This window comes from Coregonus lavaretus (genome assembly GCF_964263955.1).
Source record: "Coregonus lavaretus genome assembly, chromosome: 25".
NCBI classification, from domain to species: Eukaryota; Metazoa; Chordata; class Actinopteri; order Salmoniformes; family Salmonidae; genus Coregonus; species Coregonus lavaretus.
The window spans coordinates 27,505,176-27,524,409 of NC_140012.1; the positions used below are offsets into that span (position 1 = coordinate 27,505,176).

Below are 19,234 nucleotides of genomic sequence, written 5' to 3' on the forward strand. Positions count from 1 at the left end.
AGCGAGCAAGCATTTTAGCCAGATAGCCTAGGACAACAAAAAATTAAAGTTTGTGCTGTATGACAGTCATAGACCGTTTTGTCAACATACAAAGAGAGGAGGATGGCATTGGCGTTTCTCTACAAGTAGGGTGAGTCAACATGTTTTTTCTACTTGCACTAATGCACACACACATACACACACACAAATCAGAACCGTGGACAGTCACATCCTATTTAGCTTACACTGATTGGACCAGTGGCGGCTCCTGAAAAAATTCTCAGGGGGGGCAATTTTTCTGATGATTTAGGTGACCTACACACATTTTAAAAAAGATATGTCCAGCAACAACATGAAGACAGGGGCAGCATATAAGTCAATACCAGAAGCATTTATTGACTGATCTCAAAAGTGTTGGCTTACCAGGGTTGGTGGAGCCCTCAGTTTCATCTTTGCCTCGCAAAGCTAACTCAAACACTCCGCAAAACTTCACACACTGGATTAGCCGGCTGAGGATGTGGCGGTTCTTGCTAATGTCGTAGTAAATATATTTGTTATAGTGAATATGGAATATGATATGTTGAGTAAAATGTTGTGCTAAGATCTATTTAGGTCAGGAGCTGGTTATAAGTTCTGTTCCTATCCAATAACAATGGACAAAAGGGTCCTATCTTGTCAGCCTTGTCAGCAGGTGGCCAAGGACAACACCCACGCCATAGGCCTCTCAGTTCTTCCAACTCACGAGTTCTTGCTCTGAGGACACACACACACACACACACAAACACACACACACACACATCATCACTGTTAAACACACACACACACACACACACACACACACACACATCATCACTGTTAAACACACACACACACACACACACACACACACACACAAAAATCCCACACACACACACATCATCACTGTTAAACACACACACACACACACACACACACACACACATCATCACTGTTAAACACACACACACACACACACACACACACAAAAATCCCCTCTCTTAGGCTGAACATTTGAAGACAGAGAACCAGACTCAGAGCCAATGCAACAGTGACACTAGCCTGGAGGTGACCTCGCCCAACTCATCAGGACCAATCAGAAGATCAGAACTACTAGATTCAACCTACTTCATTTATTGCATAAAATGTCTGCACACAATGAAACATTGTCTTCAGATAACGAACGGGTCCGTGCACGCGATTCCAGATATCTTTACCTCTGAATAAACTGCCTTTATTATACCATATCCACCCTGTCCAAAGTCTCTACTTGGTCTCAGTTCTCCAGTAAACTTGTGATTATCAACACTAACCTCATCGTTGTGGCGGCGGACAGCTAGCCTGTATCCCTCATCCAGTTGAGTGGCAATGTTCACTCCCCAAAGCAGACAATCTCAAACAGCTATCCATGTGGGTCTTTGACAGCTCATGTTTCTTAATCTTTCCTGAAAGATGGTGCATGTCCGTTACACACCAGTCGCTGTCCAAGCGGTGCTGTCTGCCGTGCCGCCTTCAGGGTGAAAGAGTAAGCAGGGGGTAGCAGAAGACTGCATTAGCTACATCGCAGCCTGCTAGCCAGGTTTTTCGTTCGTACTAATTTTTGGAAAATCCTCGGGTGTAGGACTTTCCGCCTTTAGTAGAAACCTGTTGAATTATTAAATTTGGTCTGGGAGGTCCTAATTGTTTCGTTGCCAATTTATCTTGATTTGTTCGCCGACAAAAAGTAACTTATTTCAAAGAGACAATCGAGTTGCACTGAACGCTATAGCAATCTTACCAGTAGTACGTGAATTGATTGACGCTGCTACCCGCTCTTTTCTTAGTTACGTTCATGGTTACGTATGACGTAAGCGCGTAAGTGCAAGCCCTCAGAAACCCATAGAGATTGTATTGAAAGCTCTGATATTTGAAAAAAATAGATTTTACATGGGAGTCTATGAGAGACTTCTGGGCGATTTTCAACCTGACTGAAATCGCCCCAAAAGGGGGGGGGGCCATTTGAAGCACGACTTTAGCCTGATTGGACATTTAGTGGCAGATCAGACGTCTAGATTACAACACTGATAACTACTGTTGCCGTGATATAATTGATTAGAAAAAAAATCCCTTCCTTTTCCCGTTTGGCAGTGCGTCGCCCATATCGCCCTATTGAACACACCGCCCCTGGATTGGACTAAATTGTTTTTGATATCTTTTGTTTGTCACTGTATTAGACTATGCATAGGTGATTTGATTATGTTGAAATGTTGAAGTTGAAATGGTGCTGCAATAGTGGAGGCAGCTCCTGTTTAACTTTGCTACTTGCAGTAATTTTCCCTGGTTCTAAATCAATAGTTGTTTAGTAGTCCGAAAATGTCGGAAACATTAACTTTCTTGACCATGCTGTAGGTCATGTAACTCTTTGTTACTTTGTGGACTTCATCGGACAGATGTTGCTCTCTGGTTTTGTGATGAAAAAAGGTGTGGTGGAATTTATTCTGCCACTGTGTCTTCTTATTGTCTCGGCTTTAGGCATATATCACGGTCGCAAGGCAAATTAACTAACATGTTATAGAGCAAACAACCCAATTATCACAACACATATGTATGTTGTAATATGGCATTTTTTTCTGGCTTGACTTCCCAAGTGATTTTACCCACCTACCGCTACCGGTTGTCAACTAACATGGATTCAACATGAAATCAACAAAACCTTTCACCATGTTATTGGATTTAGGTTAAACGGTGGGTAAAAAATATACAAATGCTCTTCATGATGACTTTTTCCAAATCCAATCAGTTTTCTACTTTGATTCAACGTCATCACATTGATTTTTTGAAACAACGTTGATTCAACCAGTTTTTGTACAGTGGGTAATTTATTCAACCTATTATTGTAGCCTAGCAGCAAACAGGAATATAATCTCGGTCTTGTATCTATGAAAATTCCAATTATTTATTCATCAACAAGGTACATATTTTTGCATTATGAAAGTGGACTTTACCTCTATGCATGTTGCTCATGGGCTGTTCTCTATCGCTTGGTAATGGATGCTTTATTGCGCTCTACCGCGTGGTGGCAACCTGCTACGCTCCTATACACGCGCATGCAGGACGCAGACCGACCGATACCGACAGACAGTTCTATGATTCTCACAAGGAACCGTGGACGCAGCCTTCAAAGCACACCGACAAACCGTGCTCCTCCGCCGCGGAAGACTTCGATGATAGCGTGATTATTTAACATTTCTCTCTAACTACCCTTTTCCCTATACTTCCCGCGCAATTTACCACTACCACTGAGTGAATAGATTCGTTTTTACCAAATGAATTCCCGGACCTGACGTGGGAATATGCTTTGGAAACTTTGTCTACTCATGCCAGGAGCATCGCTGGTGTTGCTCAAGCACATGACGGATTCAGGGAGCTAGACCGCTCGCTCTAGCGTTCTCCCTTCTTCAATACCAGAGATAATCATCCATCCTGACCATCACCAGAGGAGGATAAACTTAATGAATAACTTTTATGGAAACGGGACAAGTATTGCTGTTGAAATAGTTTACTATATTGATATTTTATTATTTCAATTTGCTCCCGATGCAGGTGCAGTGAGAAGTGAATGGTCTATGTTTTGTTGCAATTCGTAGCCTAAATAAAAAATAGGTGTTCTTCCTTGCAATACAGAATAAAAGCCACGACTGCCAGTGTCTGCTACAATTGAGTTAAAACACAATAGGCTCTGTATCCTGCAGTGAACATGGACTCTGCTCCTATTTTTATCCAAAAGGTTACAGTTTAAAGGAAAAATACTTTATTTATTGACCGCGGTATTGCATAAGCCTACTGATAATTGCATTTATGGGCTTATGTTAGTTGGAATTTACTCCCATTCTTTCAGCTCTATGTGTGACTGTACAAACTTTCAATTCATCTGCTCCATATACCGTTCCTTCTGAGCAGTTGGATCACGCGGTCTCGCTCGAGCGGCCGGAGACTCGGAGATTGCCCGGTTTCAGCGACGACAACGTTCACCGAGAGGACAGTTGCAAGATCCACACAGACAACTCCACACAGACACAACGATAACTCCAGGACGATTTGGTCAGCAGCACAACATGTATTCAGCGTGCCGGACACACACTGTTTATTTAGCCCGGCTGTGGACAATGGCTGGGGTTTCGCCTGGACTGAGGTGGCGCGCCTCATGGATGTTATTGTTTTCCCTGTTTATCCACTACACAACAGCTCAAGGTAAGATAATTCCGTTTATGTAGCCTACCAGTACAGGCTTTATGTCCCTTTGCCATTCAGTGCTTTCGTGGAACAATGTGAATTAATTGTCCCCATGTCCTCATCTGTGGACTTTGAACGCGGTACTGTATAGCCTATGCCTACACACAAAAAAGTGAGGGTTCCTCAAGGGTTCTTTGGGAAGGCTGGTGGTTCTATGTGGAACCATACTGACCCAAAGAACCCTTTGAGCCCTTCAATGGTTCTTTCCTCTTTTAGTGATAATTAAAATGTAGGGGCGGTGGCTCGTTTGAATATTTTGGGGCGTGGTTTGTGCACAGCTCTTTTTGTGCCAGCAGTGAGTGAGTGTCATTACAGTTGATCTAATCTGTTGTGTTATGCTATTTGATGTTATATATGACTATGGCCAGTGATGGTGTGTTGTGAAAGACACACGGATGGCCTTTTGTCATTTGAAAAAGGTTGACTAAGTCTCCTCAGGGACCCCCAGCTGTTCCAGAGCTAGAACACCTGTGGAACAATATAATATGACTATTAAACCAGATTAAAAAACCCTGTATGGCTCTACAAAAAACCTTTGAGATTGAGAGAGGTTATTTATAAAGGTTCTATAAAGAACCATACAAATGGGTTCTATATAGCCCCCAAAAGGGTTGTAATGCACCAATTTGTATGTCGCTCTGGATAAGAGCGTCTGCTAAATGACTTAAATGTAAATGTAACCATAGTGGAACCCTTTTTTGGTGCTATATAGAACCCTTTTTTAATGGTTCTTTATACACTGAACAAAATTATAAATGCAGCATGTGAAGTGTTGGTACCATGTTTCATGAGCTGAAATAAAAGATTCCTGAAATTTTCCATATCTACAAAAAGCTTATTTCTCTCATATTTTGTCCACAAATTTGTTTACATTCCTGTTAGTGAACATTTATCCTTTGCCAAGATAATCCATCCACCTGACAGGTGTGGCATATCAATAAGCTGATTAAACAGCATGATCATTACACAGGTGCACCTTGTGCTGGGGACAATAAAAGGCCACTCTAAAATGTGCAGTTTTGTCACACAACACAATGCCACAGATGTCTCATGTTTTGAGGGAGAGTACAATTGGCATGCTGACTGCAGGAATGTCCACCAGAGTTGTTGCCAGAGAATTGAATGTTAATTTCTCTACCATAAGCTGTCTCCAGTACGTCCAACCGGCCTCACAACTGCAGACCACGTGTATTGTGTCGTGTGGGCGAGATGTTTTGCTGATGTCAACGTTATGAACAGAGAGCCCCATGGTGGCGGTGGGGTTATGGTATGGGCATGCATAAGCTACGGACAACGAGATACCGTGTTGAGATCCTGAGGCCCATTTTCGTGCCATTCATCTGCCGCCATCACCTCATGTTTCAGCATGATAATGCACGGCCCCATGTCGCAAGGATCTGTACACAAGCTGAAAATGTCCTAGTTCTTTCATGGCCTGCATACTCACCAGACATGTTTGGGGCGCTCTGGATCGACGTGTACGACAGCGTGTTCCAGTTCCCGCCAATATCCAGCAACTTCACACAGCCATTGAAGAGGAGTGGGACAACATTCCACAGGCCACAATCAACAGCCTGATCAACTCTATGCAAAGGAGATGTGTCGCACTGCATGAGGCAAATGGTGGTTTTCTGGTCCATGCCCCTACCTTTTTTTTTAAAGGTATCTGTGACCAACAGATGCTTATCTGTATTCCCAGTTATGTGAAATCCATAGATTAGGGCCTAATTAATTATTTGAATTGACTGATGTCCTTATATGAACTGTAACTCAGTCAAATCTTTGAAGTCATTGCATGTTGCATTTATATTTTTGTTCAGAATAGAACCTTAGGAAAGGGTGTTTTATAGCACCATACAGGTTCCATTTAGAACCGTATGAGCATGGTTCTTTATATAACCTTTTTTTAATGGTTATTTATAGAACCTTAGTAAAAGGTTCCATATACCACCAAAAAGGGTTCCGCTGTGGTTACAAGCCCCAAAAAACGTATTTGGCACTATTTACAACCATTTGTTTTTAGTGTGTCACAGACAGACAGACAGACAGACAGACAGACAGACAGACAGACAGACAGACAGACAGACAGACAGACAGACAGAGAGACACACACACACACACACACACACACACACACACACACACACACACACACACACAAACACACACAAACACTGTAGGAGCCTCAGCCCAGCGGTGGTTAAAACTGTGTCAAGCCACTCTGCTCTTTACAGCCTTGAATGTGTTCATTAAACGGCCTGTTCCCCCGATGCCTCCTCGCCACCGCTGGTGTGGTTTAAAAAGGAACCCAATGTCTTGAATTATGGAAATGCTTTATTCCGTCATTCACTTCCAACGCCAACCCATGTAACTCTCCTCTCGTTCTCTCTCTCTCTCTCTCTCTATCTCTCTCTCTCTCTTTTTTTTTTTTTTTTCTATGTCATAACATGGCATGACAGTGCTTTTCTCATGCAGTATAGTTGCATTACCACAGGGACAAGTTGGAGTACTTGACAGACATCAGTGAACTCAACAACTAATCGAACATCCCTCATTACAATTCATGAAGCTACTGTATTACGATTTGCTCCACTGACCTCAAACTTGCTTTTAATAATGACGCATTGTATTGTATTTGACATCGGCAGTTGGAGTGCCATGCTTTTCTTTTTTAGGGGGTAGATCAGCTTTAATATTGCAGATAGATTGTAACTTCCATCAATGTAATTGTCTGCATCACTTCCAATCCCCCATATGTTTTTATTCTCGCAAATATATATAAATACATTGGGGAGAACAAGTATTTGATACACTGCCGATTTTGCAGGTTTTCCTACTTACAAAGCATGTAGAGAGAGGTCTGTCATTTTTATCATAGGTAAACTTCAACTGTGAGAGACGGAATCTAAAACAAAAATCCAGAAAATCACATTGTATGATTTTTAAGTAATTAATTTGCATTTTATTGCATGACATAAGTATTTGATCACCTACCAACCAGTAAGAATTCCGGCTCTCACAGACCTGTCCGTTTTTCTTTAAGAAGCCCTCCTGTTCTCCACTCATTACCTGTATTAACTGCACCTGTTTGAACTCGTTACCTGTATAAAAGACACCTGTCCACACACTCAATCAAACAGACTCCAACCTCTCCACAATGGCCAAGACCAGAGAGCTGTGTAAGGACATCAGGGATACAATTGTAGACCTGCACAAGGCTGGGATGGGCTACAGGACAATAGGCAAGCAGCTTGGTGAGAAGGCAACAACTGTTGGCGCAATTATTAGAAAATGGAAGAAGTTCAAGATGACGGTCAATCACCCTCGGTCTGGGGCTCCATGCAAGATCTCACCTCGTGGGGCATCAATGATCATGAGGAAGGTGAGGGATCAGCCCAGAACTACACGGCAGGACCTGGTCAATGACCTGAAGAGAGCTGGGACCACAGTCTCAAAGAAAACCATTAGTAACACACTACGCCGTCATGGATTAAAATCCTGCAGCGCACGCAAGGTCCCCCTGCTCAAGCCAGCGCATGTCCAGGCCCGTCTGAAGTTTGCCAATGACCATCTGGATGATCCAGAGGAGGAATGGGAGAAGGTCATGCGGTCTGATGAGACAAAAATATAAGCTTTTTGGTCTAAACTCCACTCGCCGTGTTTGGAGGAAGAAGAAGGATGAGTACAACCCCAAGAACACCATCCCAACCGTGAAGCGTGGCAGTGGAAACATTATTCTTTGGGGATGCTTTTCTGCAAAGGGGACAGGACGACTGCACCGTATTTAGGGGAGGATGGATGGGGCCATGGATCGCGAGATCTTGGCCAACAACGTCCTTCCCTCAGTAAGAGCATTGAAGATGGGTCGTGGCTGGGTCTTCCAGCATGACAATGACACGAAACACACAGCCAGGGCAACTAAGGAGTGTCTCCGTAAGAAGCATCTCAAGGTCCTGGAGTGGCCTATCCAGTCTCCAGACCTGAACCCAATAGAAAATCTTTGGAGGGAGCTGAAAGTCCGTATTGCCCAGCGACAGCCCCGAAACCTGAAGGATCTGGAGAAGGTCTGTATGGAGGAGTGGGCTAAAATCCCGGCTGCAGTGTGTGCAAACCTGGTCAAGACCTACAGGAAACGTATGATCTCTGTAATTGCAAACAAAGGTTTCTGTACCAAATATTAAGTTCTGCTTTTCTGATGTATCAAATACTTATGTCATGCAATAAAATGCAAATTACTTACTTAAAAATCATACAATGTGATTTTCTGGATTTTTGTTTTAGATTCCGTCTCTCACAGTTGAAGTGTACATATGATAAAAATTACAGACCTCTACATGCTTTGTAAGTAGGAAAACCTGCAAAATCGGCAGTGTATCAAATACTTGTTCTCCCCACTGTATATACATACACATACATATGCACATACATACATATAAATACATATTGTCACGACTTCCGCCGAGGCTGCCTCACCTCCTTGTTCGGGCAGGTTTCGGCGTTCGTCGTCACTGGCTTACTAGCTGCTGCCGATCCATTTATCATCACTCCACTTGTCTTGTCTAATTAATCACACACACCTGGTCCTTATCCCCAATTAGTAATTGTATAAGCGTTCCCTCTGCTTCCTTGTCTGTGTGGGTGATTGTTCGTAGTGAGCTGTGTGTAGCTCGGTTGAGCTATCCTTACCTTGTTGTTGCCAGGGTAGATATTTCCCCTGTGCCTGAGTTTTGTTGTCGCATGCTTGCGCAACTGTTTATCGACGGAATAAACTATTTGGATGCGTATTACTCTCCTGCACCTGACTCCTTCTATCACACGCATCACAGAATCACCCACCCGCTATGGAGTCAGCGGGAGAAGAGCGCATGCCTGGAGTCGTGGCACGGGTCCAGGAGCACTCCATGATGCTGGCCAGCTTGGGGGAAGCGATAGATCGGGTTCTTCAGGTCGTCCAATGCCTGGAGAGGAGCAGACCCGATCTGTCGAGACCAGCTGGCCAACCGGATCCAGCCACCTACACCCCAGCACTAGGAGGGATCCAGATATCCCGACCACGGGCGTTTGAGGGGACAGCGGCTCTGTGCCAGGGATTCCACCTCCAATTACATTTACATTTACATTTTAGTCATTTAGCAGACGCTCTTATCCAGAGCGACTTACAGTGCATACATTTAGTGAGTGCATACATTTAATTTAATTTTTAATATATTTTTATTATACTGGCCCCCTTGGGAATCGAACCCACAACCCTGGCGTTGCAAACGCCATGCTCTACCAACTGAGCTACATCCTTGCCGGCCATTCCCTCCCCTACCCTGGACGACGCTGGTCAAATTGTGCGCCGCCCCATGGGTCTTTACTACCAATTGGAGCTTTACTTCGCCAGCATCAGGCCGGCATCATCGGAGCGGGAGAAGGTGTCCGTCCTCGTTTCCTGCCTCTGCGGGAAAGCCCTGGAGTGGGCCAACGTGGTGTGGAACGAAGGAGGAGCCACATTGGAGGACTACAGGGAGTTCTCTCGCCTCTTTCGGGCGGTATTCGACCACTCACACGAGGGTCGAGAGGCGGGTGAGCGACTGGTCCACCTGAGGCAGGGGACGAGGACCGTGCAGGACTTCGCATTGCAGTTCCGGACGCTGGCAGCGGGGTCCGGGTGGAACGAGCGGGCCCTGATCGACCATTTCCGGTGCCATCTGCGGGAGGACGTCCGACGGGAGCTAGCCTGCCGGGACACCATGTTGTCCTTCGATAAACTGGTGGACATGGCCATACGGTTGGACAACATGCTGGCAGCCAGAGGACGTCCTGGTAGGGGTCTGCCTGTTTCCACCCTGGAAGACTCGGACCTCGAGCCGATGGAGCTGGGTGGAGCCGCCGGCCGAGAGAGCGAAGGAGGACAGCGACAGTGCCACTCTGGTGGCACAAAGGGACAATCCACCACACGTCGTCGTCAACGTTCTTTTGGGCCTAGACACCCACAGTTGTTCAGAGCCCTCTGTTGCACACTGTACCCTACCTATCCACTTTCCCGATCACATGGTAGTTCCCCAGTGTAAGGCGCTAGTCGATTCAGGCGCAGCTGGGAACTTTATGGATAGGGCATTCGCACGCCGTCAAAGGCATTTCATTGGTTCCCCTCTCCATTCCACGTCCCCTCAGAGCACTCGATAGTCGACCATTAGGGTCCGGATTTGTTACGGAAGTCACTATACCAGTCACCATGATCACCCAGGAGAATCATTTTGAACAGGTGATTTTTTCGATTATTGAATCACCTGCTTTCCCTGTGGTATTAGGTATCCCTTGGTTAGCACTCCACAACCCCACCTTCTCATGGCCGCAGAGGGCTCTCATGGGGTGGTCGCGTGAGTGTCAGGTTAGGTGTCTAGGTGTTTCCGTTGGTGCAACCACGATGGAAAGTCCAGATAGTACCTCCACCGTGCGCATTCCCCCCGAATACCGTGATCTGGCGCAAGCGTTCTCTAAAAGGCAGGCGACTAAGTTACCACCTCACCGGGCGGGGGAGACGCTGTACCTCCCAGGAGTCATATATACCCCCTGTCACAGGCGGAAACGGTGGCTATGGAGACATATGTCACCGAGTCCCTGCGTCAGGGGTATATACGTCCCTCCACTTCACCCGCCTCCTCAAGTTTCTTCTTTGTGAAGAAGAAGGACGGAGGTCTGCGCCCGTACATTGATTATCGACCACTGAACAGGGAGACAAATCAGATTTAGTTATCCTCTCCCCCTCATTCCTTCAGTGGTTGAATCGATGCATGGGGTGCGCTTCTTCACCAAATTGGATCTCAGGAGAGCGTACAACCTGGTGCGTATCCGAGAGGGAGATGAGTGGAAGACAGCATTCAGCACAACCACGGGGCATTATGAATACCTGGTGATGCCCTATGGTTTGATGAATGCTCCCTCAGTTTTCCAGTCCTTTGTGAACGAGGTGTTTTGGGACATGCTTGGTTGCGGTGTAGTGGTCTACATGGATGACATCCTGGTGTATTCCGCTACTCGCACTGAGCATGTGTCCCTGGTTCGCAAGGTGCTGGCCCTACTGTTGGAGAATGACCTTAATGCTAAGGCAGAGAAGTGTATGTTTTTCCAGCAGTCCATCTCCTTCCTTGGATACCGCATTTCCACCTCAGGGGTGGAGATGGAGGGTGATCGCATTTCAGCCGTGCGTAATTCGCCGACTCCAACCACGGTTAAGGAGGTGCAGCGATTCCTTGGCTTTGCCAACTACTATCAAAGGGCTTTGGCAAGGTTGCAGCTCCCATCACATCCCTGTTGAAGGGTGGGCCGTCCCGGCTCCGCTGGTCTGCTGAGATGGATCTGGCCTTCAGGAGACTGCGGGGTCTGTTCACCTCAGCTCCGGTACTAGCCCTCCCCGATCCATCACTACCGTTTGTAGTGGAGGTGGATGCGTCCAAGGTAGGGATGGGCGCTGTCCTATCCCAACGCTCGGGCACGCCACCTAAGCTCCGCCCCTGTGCCTTCTTCTCGAGGAAGCTCAGCCCGGCGGAGCAGAACTACGATGTTGGTGATCAGGAGCTGTTGGCTGTTGTCCGAATTTTGACCGTGTGGAGAAATTTGTCTCGAAGGGGCGAAACACCCTTTCCTCGTCTGGGCGGACCACTGTAACCTGGAGTACATCTGGGCAGCGAGGAGGCTGAATCCTCGCCAGGCCAGGCGGGCCCTATTCTTCACCCGGTTTGATTTTACGTTATCATACATTCCGGGTACGAAGAACGTGAAGGCAGGCGCACTGTCCCGGCTGTATGACACAGAGGAGAAGCCCAGAGACAACACCCCCATACTCCCGGCCTCCCGCATTGTGACGCCGGTAGTATGGGCGATGGACGCGGATATAGAGCAGGCATTACGCACAGATCCATCTCCACCGCAGTGTCCAGCTGGGCTGCAGTACGTGCCTGCTCTTATCCGTCATCATCTGATCTTCTGGGCACACACATCACCCTCCTCTGGTCACCCAGGTATCGGTCGTACAGTGCACTGCCTGAGCAGAAAGTACTGGTGGCCTACCTTGGCTAAGGATGTACGTCTCCAGAGTAAGGCACCTAGGCACCTCCCAGCGGGTAAGCTAAAACCGTTACCAGTTCCACAATGACCATGGTCTCACCTTAGCATTGATTTTCTGACTGATCTTCCCCTCTCCCAAGGTAACACCACCATCCTGGTCGTTGTGGACCGCTTCTCAAAGTTCTGCCGCCTCCTTCCTCTGCCCGGTCTCCCCACAGCCCTACAGACTGCGGAGTCCCTGTTTACTCATGTCTTCCGGCACTACGTGGTACCAGAGGATATAGTGTCCCCAGTTCACGTCCAAGGTCTGGAAGGCGTTCATGGAACAACTGGGGGTGTCGGTCAGCCTGACCTCTGGGTTCCACCCCGAGAGTAATGGGCAGGTGGAACGGATAAATCAGGACGTGGGTAGGTTCCTGCGGTCCTACTGCCAGGACCGGCCGGGGGAGTGGTTGGTGTTCTTGCCATGGGCAGAATATGCCCAGAACTCTCTCCGCCACTCCTCCACTAACCTAACGGCTTTCCAGTGTATTCTAGATTACCAACCGTGGCACCAGAGGCTCCTGCGGTGGATGACTGGTTTCGGCGCGCGGAGGAGACGTTCACCTCCAACGCGCCGTGCGTCGTCAGAAGGCCAACGCTGACCGCCACCGCAGTGAGGCCCCCGTCTTTGTACCGGGGGATCGAGTCTGGCTCTCAAACCGGAATCTGCCCCTCCGCCTGCCCTGCCGGAAGTTGAGCCTGTGGTTTGTGGGGCCGTTCAAAGTCCTGAGGAGAGTCAACGAGGTCACATATACTTCCCCCTGATTACCGTATTAACCCCTCGTTTCATGTGTCTCTCCTCAGGCCGGTGGTAGTTGGTCCGCTCCAGGAGTCTGAGGTGTGGGAGGTCCCTCCACCTCCTCTGGACATCGAGGGGGCCCCGGCGTACTCGGTCCGTTCCATCCTGGATTCGAGGCGTCGGGTGGGGGTCCTTCAGTACCTCGTGGAGTGGGAAGGGTACGGTCCGGAGGAACGGTGCTGGGGCCCGGTGAGGGATATCCTCGATTCCCTCCATGTTACGGGATTTCCACCATCGCCATCCGTCTCGCCCTGCCGGGGCCGGGGTACTGTCACGACTTCCGCCGAGGCTGCCTCCCCTCCTTGTTCGGGCAGGTTTCGGCGTTCGTCGTCACCGGCTTACTAGCTGCTGCCGATCCATTTATCATCACTCCACTTGTCTTGTCTAATTAATCACACACACCTGGTCCTTATCCCCAATTAGTCATTGTATAAGTGTTCCCTCTGCTTCCTTGTCTGTGTGGGTGATTGTTTGTAGTGAGCTGTGTGTAGCTCGGTTGAGCTACCCTTACCTTGTTGTTGCCAGGGTAGATATTTCCCCTGTGCCTGAGTTTTGTTGTCGCATGCTTGCACAACTGTTTATTGACGGAATAAACTCTTTGGATGCATATTACTCTCCTTCTCCTGACTCCTTCTATCACACACATTACACATATACATACATACATATATATATATATATATATATATATATATATATATATATATATATATATATATATATATATATATATATATATATATATATATACACAGTGGGGAGAACAAGTATTTGATACACTGCCGATTTTGCAGGTTTTCCTACTTACAAAGCATGTAGAGGTCTGCAATTTTTATCATAGCTACACTTCAACTGTGAGAGACAAAAATCCAGAAAATCACATTGTATGATTTTTAAGTAATTAATTTGCATTTTATTGCATGACATAAGTATTTGATACATCAGAAAAGCAGAACTTAATATTTGGTACAGAAACCTTTGTTTGCAATTACAGAGATCATACGTTTCCTGTAGGTCTTGACCAGGTTTGCACACACTGCAGCAGGGATTTTGGCCCACTCCTCCATACAGACCTTCTCCAGATCCTTCAGGTTTCGGGGCTGTCGCTGGGCAATATGGACATTCAGCTCCCTCCAAAGATGTTCTATTGGGTTCAGGTCTGGAGACTGGCTAGGCCACTCCAGGACCTTGAGATGCTTCTTACGGAGCCACTACTTAGTTGCCCTGGCTGTGTGTTTCGGGTCGTTGTCATGCTGGAAGACCCAGCCACGACCCATCTTCAATGCTCTTACTGAGGGAAGGAGGTTGTTGGCCAAGATCTCGCGATACATGGCCCCATCCATCCTCCCTTCAATACGGTGCAGTCGTCCTGTCCCCTTTGCAGAAAAGCATCCCCGATGAATGATGTTTCCACCTCCATGCTTCACGGTTGGGATGGTGTTCTTGGGGTTGTACTCATCCTTCTTCTTCCTCCAAACACGGCAAGTGGAGTTTAGACCAAAAAGCTCTATTTTTGTCTCATCAGACCACATGACCTTCTCCCATTCCTCCTCTGGATCATCCAGATGGTCATTGGCAAACTTCAGACGGGCCTGGACATGCGCTGGCTTGAGCAGGGGGACCTTGCGTGCGCTGCAGGATTTTAATCCATGACGGCGTAGTGTGTTACTAATGGTTTTCTTTGAGACTGTGGTCCCAGCTCTCTTCAGGTCATTGACCAGGTCCTGCCGTGTAATTCTGGGCTGATCCCTCACCTTCCTCATGATCATTGATGCCCCACGAGGTGAGATCTTGCATGGAGCCCCAGACCGAGGTTGATTGACCATCATCTTGAACTTCTTCCATTTTCTAATAATTGCGCCAACAGTTGTTGCCTTCTCACCAAGCTGCTTGCCTATTGTCCTGTAGCCCATCCCAGCCTTGTGCAGGTCTACAATTTTATCCCTGATGTCCTTACATAGCTCTCTGGTCTTGGCCATTGTGGAGAGGTTAGAGTCTGTTTGATTGAGTGTGGGACAGGTGTCTTTTATACAGGTAACGAGTTCAAACAGGTGCAGTTAATACAGGTAATGAGTGGAGAACAGGAGGGCTTCTTAAAGAAAAACTAACAGGTCTATGAGAGCCGGAATTCTTACTGATTGGTAGGTGATCAAATACTTATGTCATGCAATAAAATGCAAATTAATTACTTAAAAATCATACAATGTGATTTTCTGGATTTTTGTTTTAGATTCCGTCTCTCACAGTTGAAGTGTAACTATGATAAAAATTACAGACCTACATGCTTTGTAAGTAGGAAAACCTGCAAAATCGGCAGTGTATCAAATACTTGTTCTCCCCACTGTACATCTCCTTTTTTTTAAATATATTTCCCTTTATTACTTTCCAACCCACCCCTTCCCTAATTGGAGTAAACTAGTGAACAGCAATGCTTAGGCCTCCACTTCCAGCTTATACATACTATATACATTTTATGGACACAGTCAATTTTACAATAATTCTATTTTGTTTGTTTTTACTCCTGAACTTCCTCTACCCTCAACCTGTCCGATCATTTTTATGATGTCCATCCGGTTTGCTTCTATATGCCATATCTTAACTGTGCTCTTTCACAAAAGCTCTCAACCTATAACCTATATACTTATTATGGACACAGTATGCTTTACATTAGTTATCTTGTTGTTGTTAGTTGTTATTAGTACCATCCTTCAACTCCATTCAACACCTCCCATCTATCTTGTAACACCATCAATATTGGATTTCTATTTGCCATATATTTTTCAACTGTACTGTGATGTTTTACAAAGGTCCTGAACCTTTCTATTCTCATTGTTTCTACAGAGTGTAAATTGAAAATAAATGTTTTTGCTAATAGTATTATTATATTATTGATTGATTGACTATGACTTTTCAGATCACCCAGTAGTGCTATCTGCAGGGTTAGCTCCAGGTAAATATTGCAATCCTTTAGCCATTCCTGGACCTGTGTCCAAAAACAGGCTACAAATGGACAGTACCAAAACAAATGATCTAATGATTCTGTCTCTTCGCAGCAAAATCTGCAGAGCTGGGAAGATATCCCCCATATAAATACCATTCTATTGGTAGCAAGAATTTTGTGTAATAATTTAAATTGAAAAATTCTAAGATTTGAATCCGGCGTCGTTTTGCGTATCAGTTCATAAACACTATGCCATGGAATCGGTACGTCAAAAATCTCTTCCCAACTATTTTGCAATCTATATGGGACGGCTGTCAATCCTTTTGGTCCTTAAATGAAACTGGTATACTTTTTTATTTATCACAATTTTCTTTAACTAATTATGTTCTTTAATGCAGGGCCGACAGACAAGTTCCTTACATTTTCCCCCTTCCACTTTACTCTTCCATTTTTGCGGTAATGCTGCAATTATTTGGTAGAAATTTTGGGTAGAGCATTTCATATGTTTTTGTTAGCTACATGTGCGACATAACTCCACCAGTCCTACCTATGATATCATTTACGAAGATTATACCTTTGTTTTTTTTTATCAATTAGTATATTTGAGTTTAACCACAATATTTGTTGCATTATTTGTTCTGTCATTTCTGGAGGGTTCAATTGAAATTGCAACCAACTTTCTATGGCTTGTTTTAGAAATAGTGATATTTGGGAGATGATTTCCTTATCAAATAACTGAAGGTGAGAGGTTGTAATCTGAATAAAGGGAAAAAGGCCATTCTTGAACATTGGGTGAGACAATCTTACTAATTTGCTAGAGAACCAGTTCGGATTTAAGTATAACTTTTGTATGACTGAAGCTTTTAGTGATAGGTCTAATGCTTTAATATTTAATATTTCCCGTCCTCCGAATTCATATTCATTTTATAAATAGGCCAGTTTAATTTTGTCTGGCTTGCCGTTCCAAATAAAATTGAATATCTTTTCTCATATAATCTAAAAAACTGTTCGCTAGGCGTAGGCAAGACCATAAGTATATAGGTAAACTGGGATAATACTAAAGAGTTAATCAGGGTGATTTTTCCACAAATTGACAGGTATTTACCTTTCCATGGTAGCAAGATCTTATCTATTTTTGCTAACTTTCTATTAAAATGTATTGGAGTGTGTCACGCCCTGGCTCTGGGACTCTGTTATGTTGAGCCAGGGTGGGTTGTTTCTATGTGTTTTGTGTGCTAGGTTGTTTATCTAGTTCATTTGTTTCTATGTTGGCCGGTGTGGTTCTCAATCAGAGGCAACGTGAATCAGCTGTTGCTTGTTGTCTCTGATTGGGAACCATACTTAGGTAGCCTGTTTTGCCACAGTGTTTGTGGGATCTTGTTCCATGTTTGGTTAGTGTCTATTGCCAAGGACGTCACGTATCGTTTTGTTGTTTTGTTTGTGTGATCATTAAAAATAAAAGTATGTTCGCATTCCACGCTGCGCCTTGGTCCACTTCCTCCAGCGATCGTGACAGAGTGAGATGATTTATTTCAGTTGGGATATGTATTTTGAGTATATCCACATCACCATCAGACCATTTTATTGGTAAACTACATGGTAATGAAATTTTTTTATTTTTTAGTGATCCAATACGTAATATAGTACATTTATCATAATTTGGTTGTAATCCAGAGAGGTTAGAAAATGTATCTAGATCCTCTATGAGGCTGTGGAGGGATTCAAGTTGTGGATTTAAAAGAAAACATGAATCATCTGCGTACAATGACACCTTTGTTTTTAAGCCCTGGATTTCTAATCCCTTGATATTATTGTTGGATCTGATTTTAATAGCTAACATTTCGATGGCCATAATAAATAGATATGCCGATAGTGGACAACCTTGTTTCACTCCTCTTGACAGTTTAAAACTTTCAGAGAAATAGCCATTATTTACTATTTTACACCTAGGGTTACTATACATGATTTTAACCCATTTTATAAGAGGTTCTCCAAAATTGAAATGCTCCAGGCATTTATATATAAACCCCAGTCGTACTTTATCAAATGCCTTTTCAAAGTCTGCTATGAATAGCAGGCCTGATTTTTCATAGTGTTCTATTGTTTCCAGTACTTGCCTTATATTATCTCCAATGTATCGTCCATGTAAAATACCTGTCTGATTAGAATGAATAATGTCCGACAATACCTTTTTAATTCTATGCGCTATACATTTTGCTAGAATTTTTGCATCACAACACTGAAGTGTAAGGGGCCTCCAATTTTCTAAATGGACTGGATCTTTATATTTTACACTTGTATCCTGTTTTAGTAATAATGAAATCAGACCTTCTTCATGAGTGTCTGATAATCTACCATTTACAGTTATGAATTCCTCTGTCCTAGTTAAAAACCAGTTATCATCCAATAGGCTTTGATTACATTTCCAATATCCTCGCCCACGTGGAAATTTAGTAAGAGTAATGTATATGCCAATTATATGATGGTCGAACCGCGTTCTGTCCCCTATCAACACTTTTTAAACTTTTGGTGCCAACGAGAATGACATAAGAAAGAAGTCAAGACGACTAGCTTGATTGAGTCTCCGCCATGTTTATCTCACTAGATCAGGATATTTAAGCCTCCATATATCTACTAGTTCTAATGTATCCATGACATTCACGATTTCCTTAAGAGCATGAGGGTGATAGTTTGTAGTGTGATTTCCTTTACGGTCCATAGAGCTATTTAAAACGGTATTATAATCTCCCACCATAATAATAGAGTCTTGTATTGCTTGCAGGGTTGATAATCTATTATATATATATATATATATATATATATATATATATATATATATATATATATATATATATATATATATATATATATTGTCAAAGAAGTGTGGATCATCATTATTTGGTCCGTAAAGATTAATGAGCCATATCTGTTTATGTTCCAATAACATATTTAAAATAATCCATCTACCTTGCGGATCTGTTTGGACAATTTGCACATTCGGATCGAAATTACTGTTAATTAATATCATCACGCTTTTGAGTTTCTTTGCCCATGGGAGAAGTATAGTTGCCCCCCCCATTCCTTTTCCCACGCAACTTCATCTAGAATTGTTGAATGAGTTTCCTGTAAACAAT

At 44.5% G+C, this 19,234-nt stretch overlaps 1 protein-coding gene across 1 annotated transcript in view; it reads left to right on the forward strand.

The window, feature by feature from the left end:
- Positions 1-4,139: 4,139 nt before the first annotated feature.
- Positions 4,140-19,234, forward strand: part of LOC311100883 (protein sidekick-2-like) — a gene marked incomplete at both ends in the record, with an annotated part of 352,877 nt that continues 337,782 nt past the window's right edge. The window contains one exon of the mRNA XM_084141877.1: positions 4,140-4,224. Within this exon, the coding sequence (XP_083998003.1) occupies positions 4,140-4,224 (85 nt within the window). The remainder of the gene's footprint in view (positions 4,225-19,234) is intronic.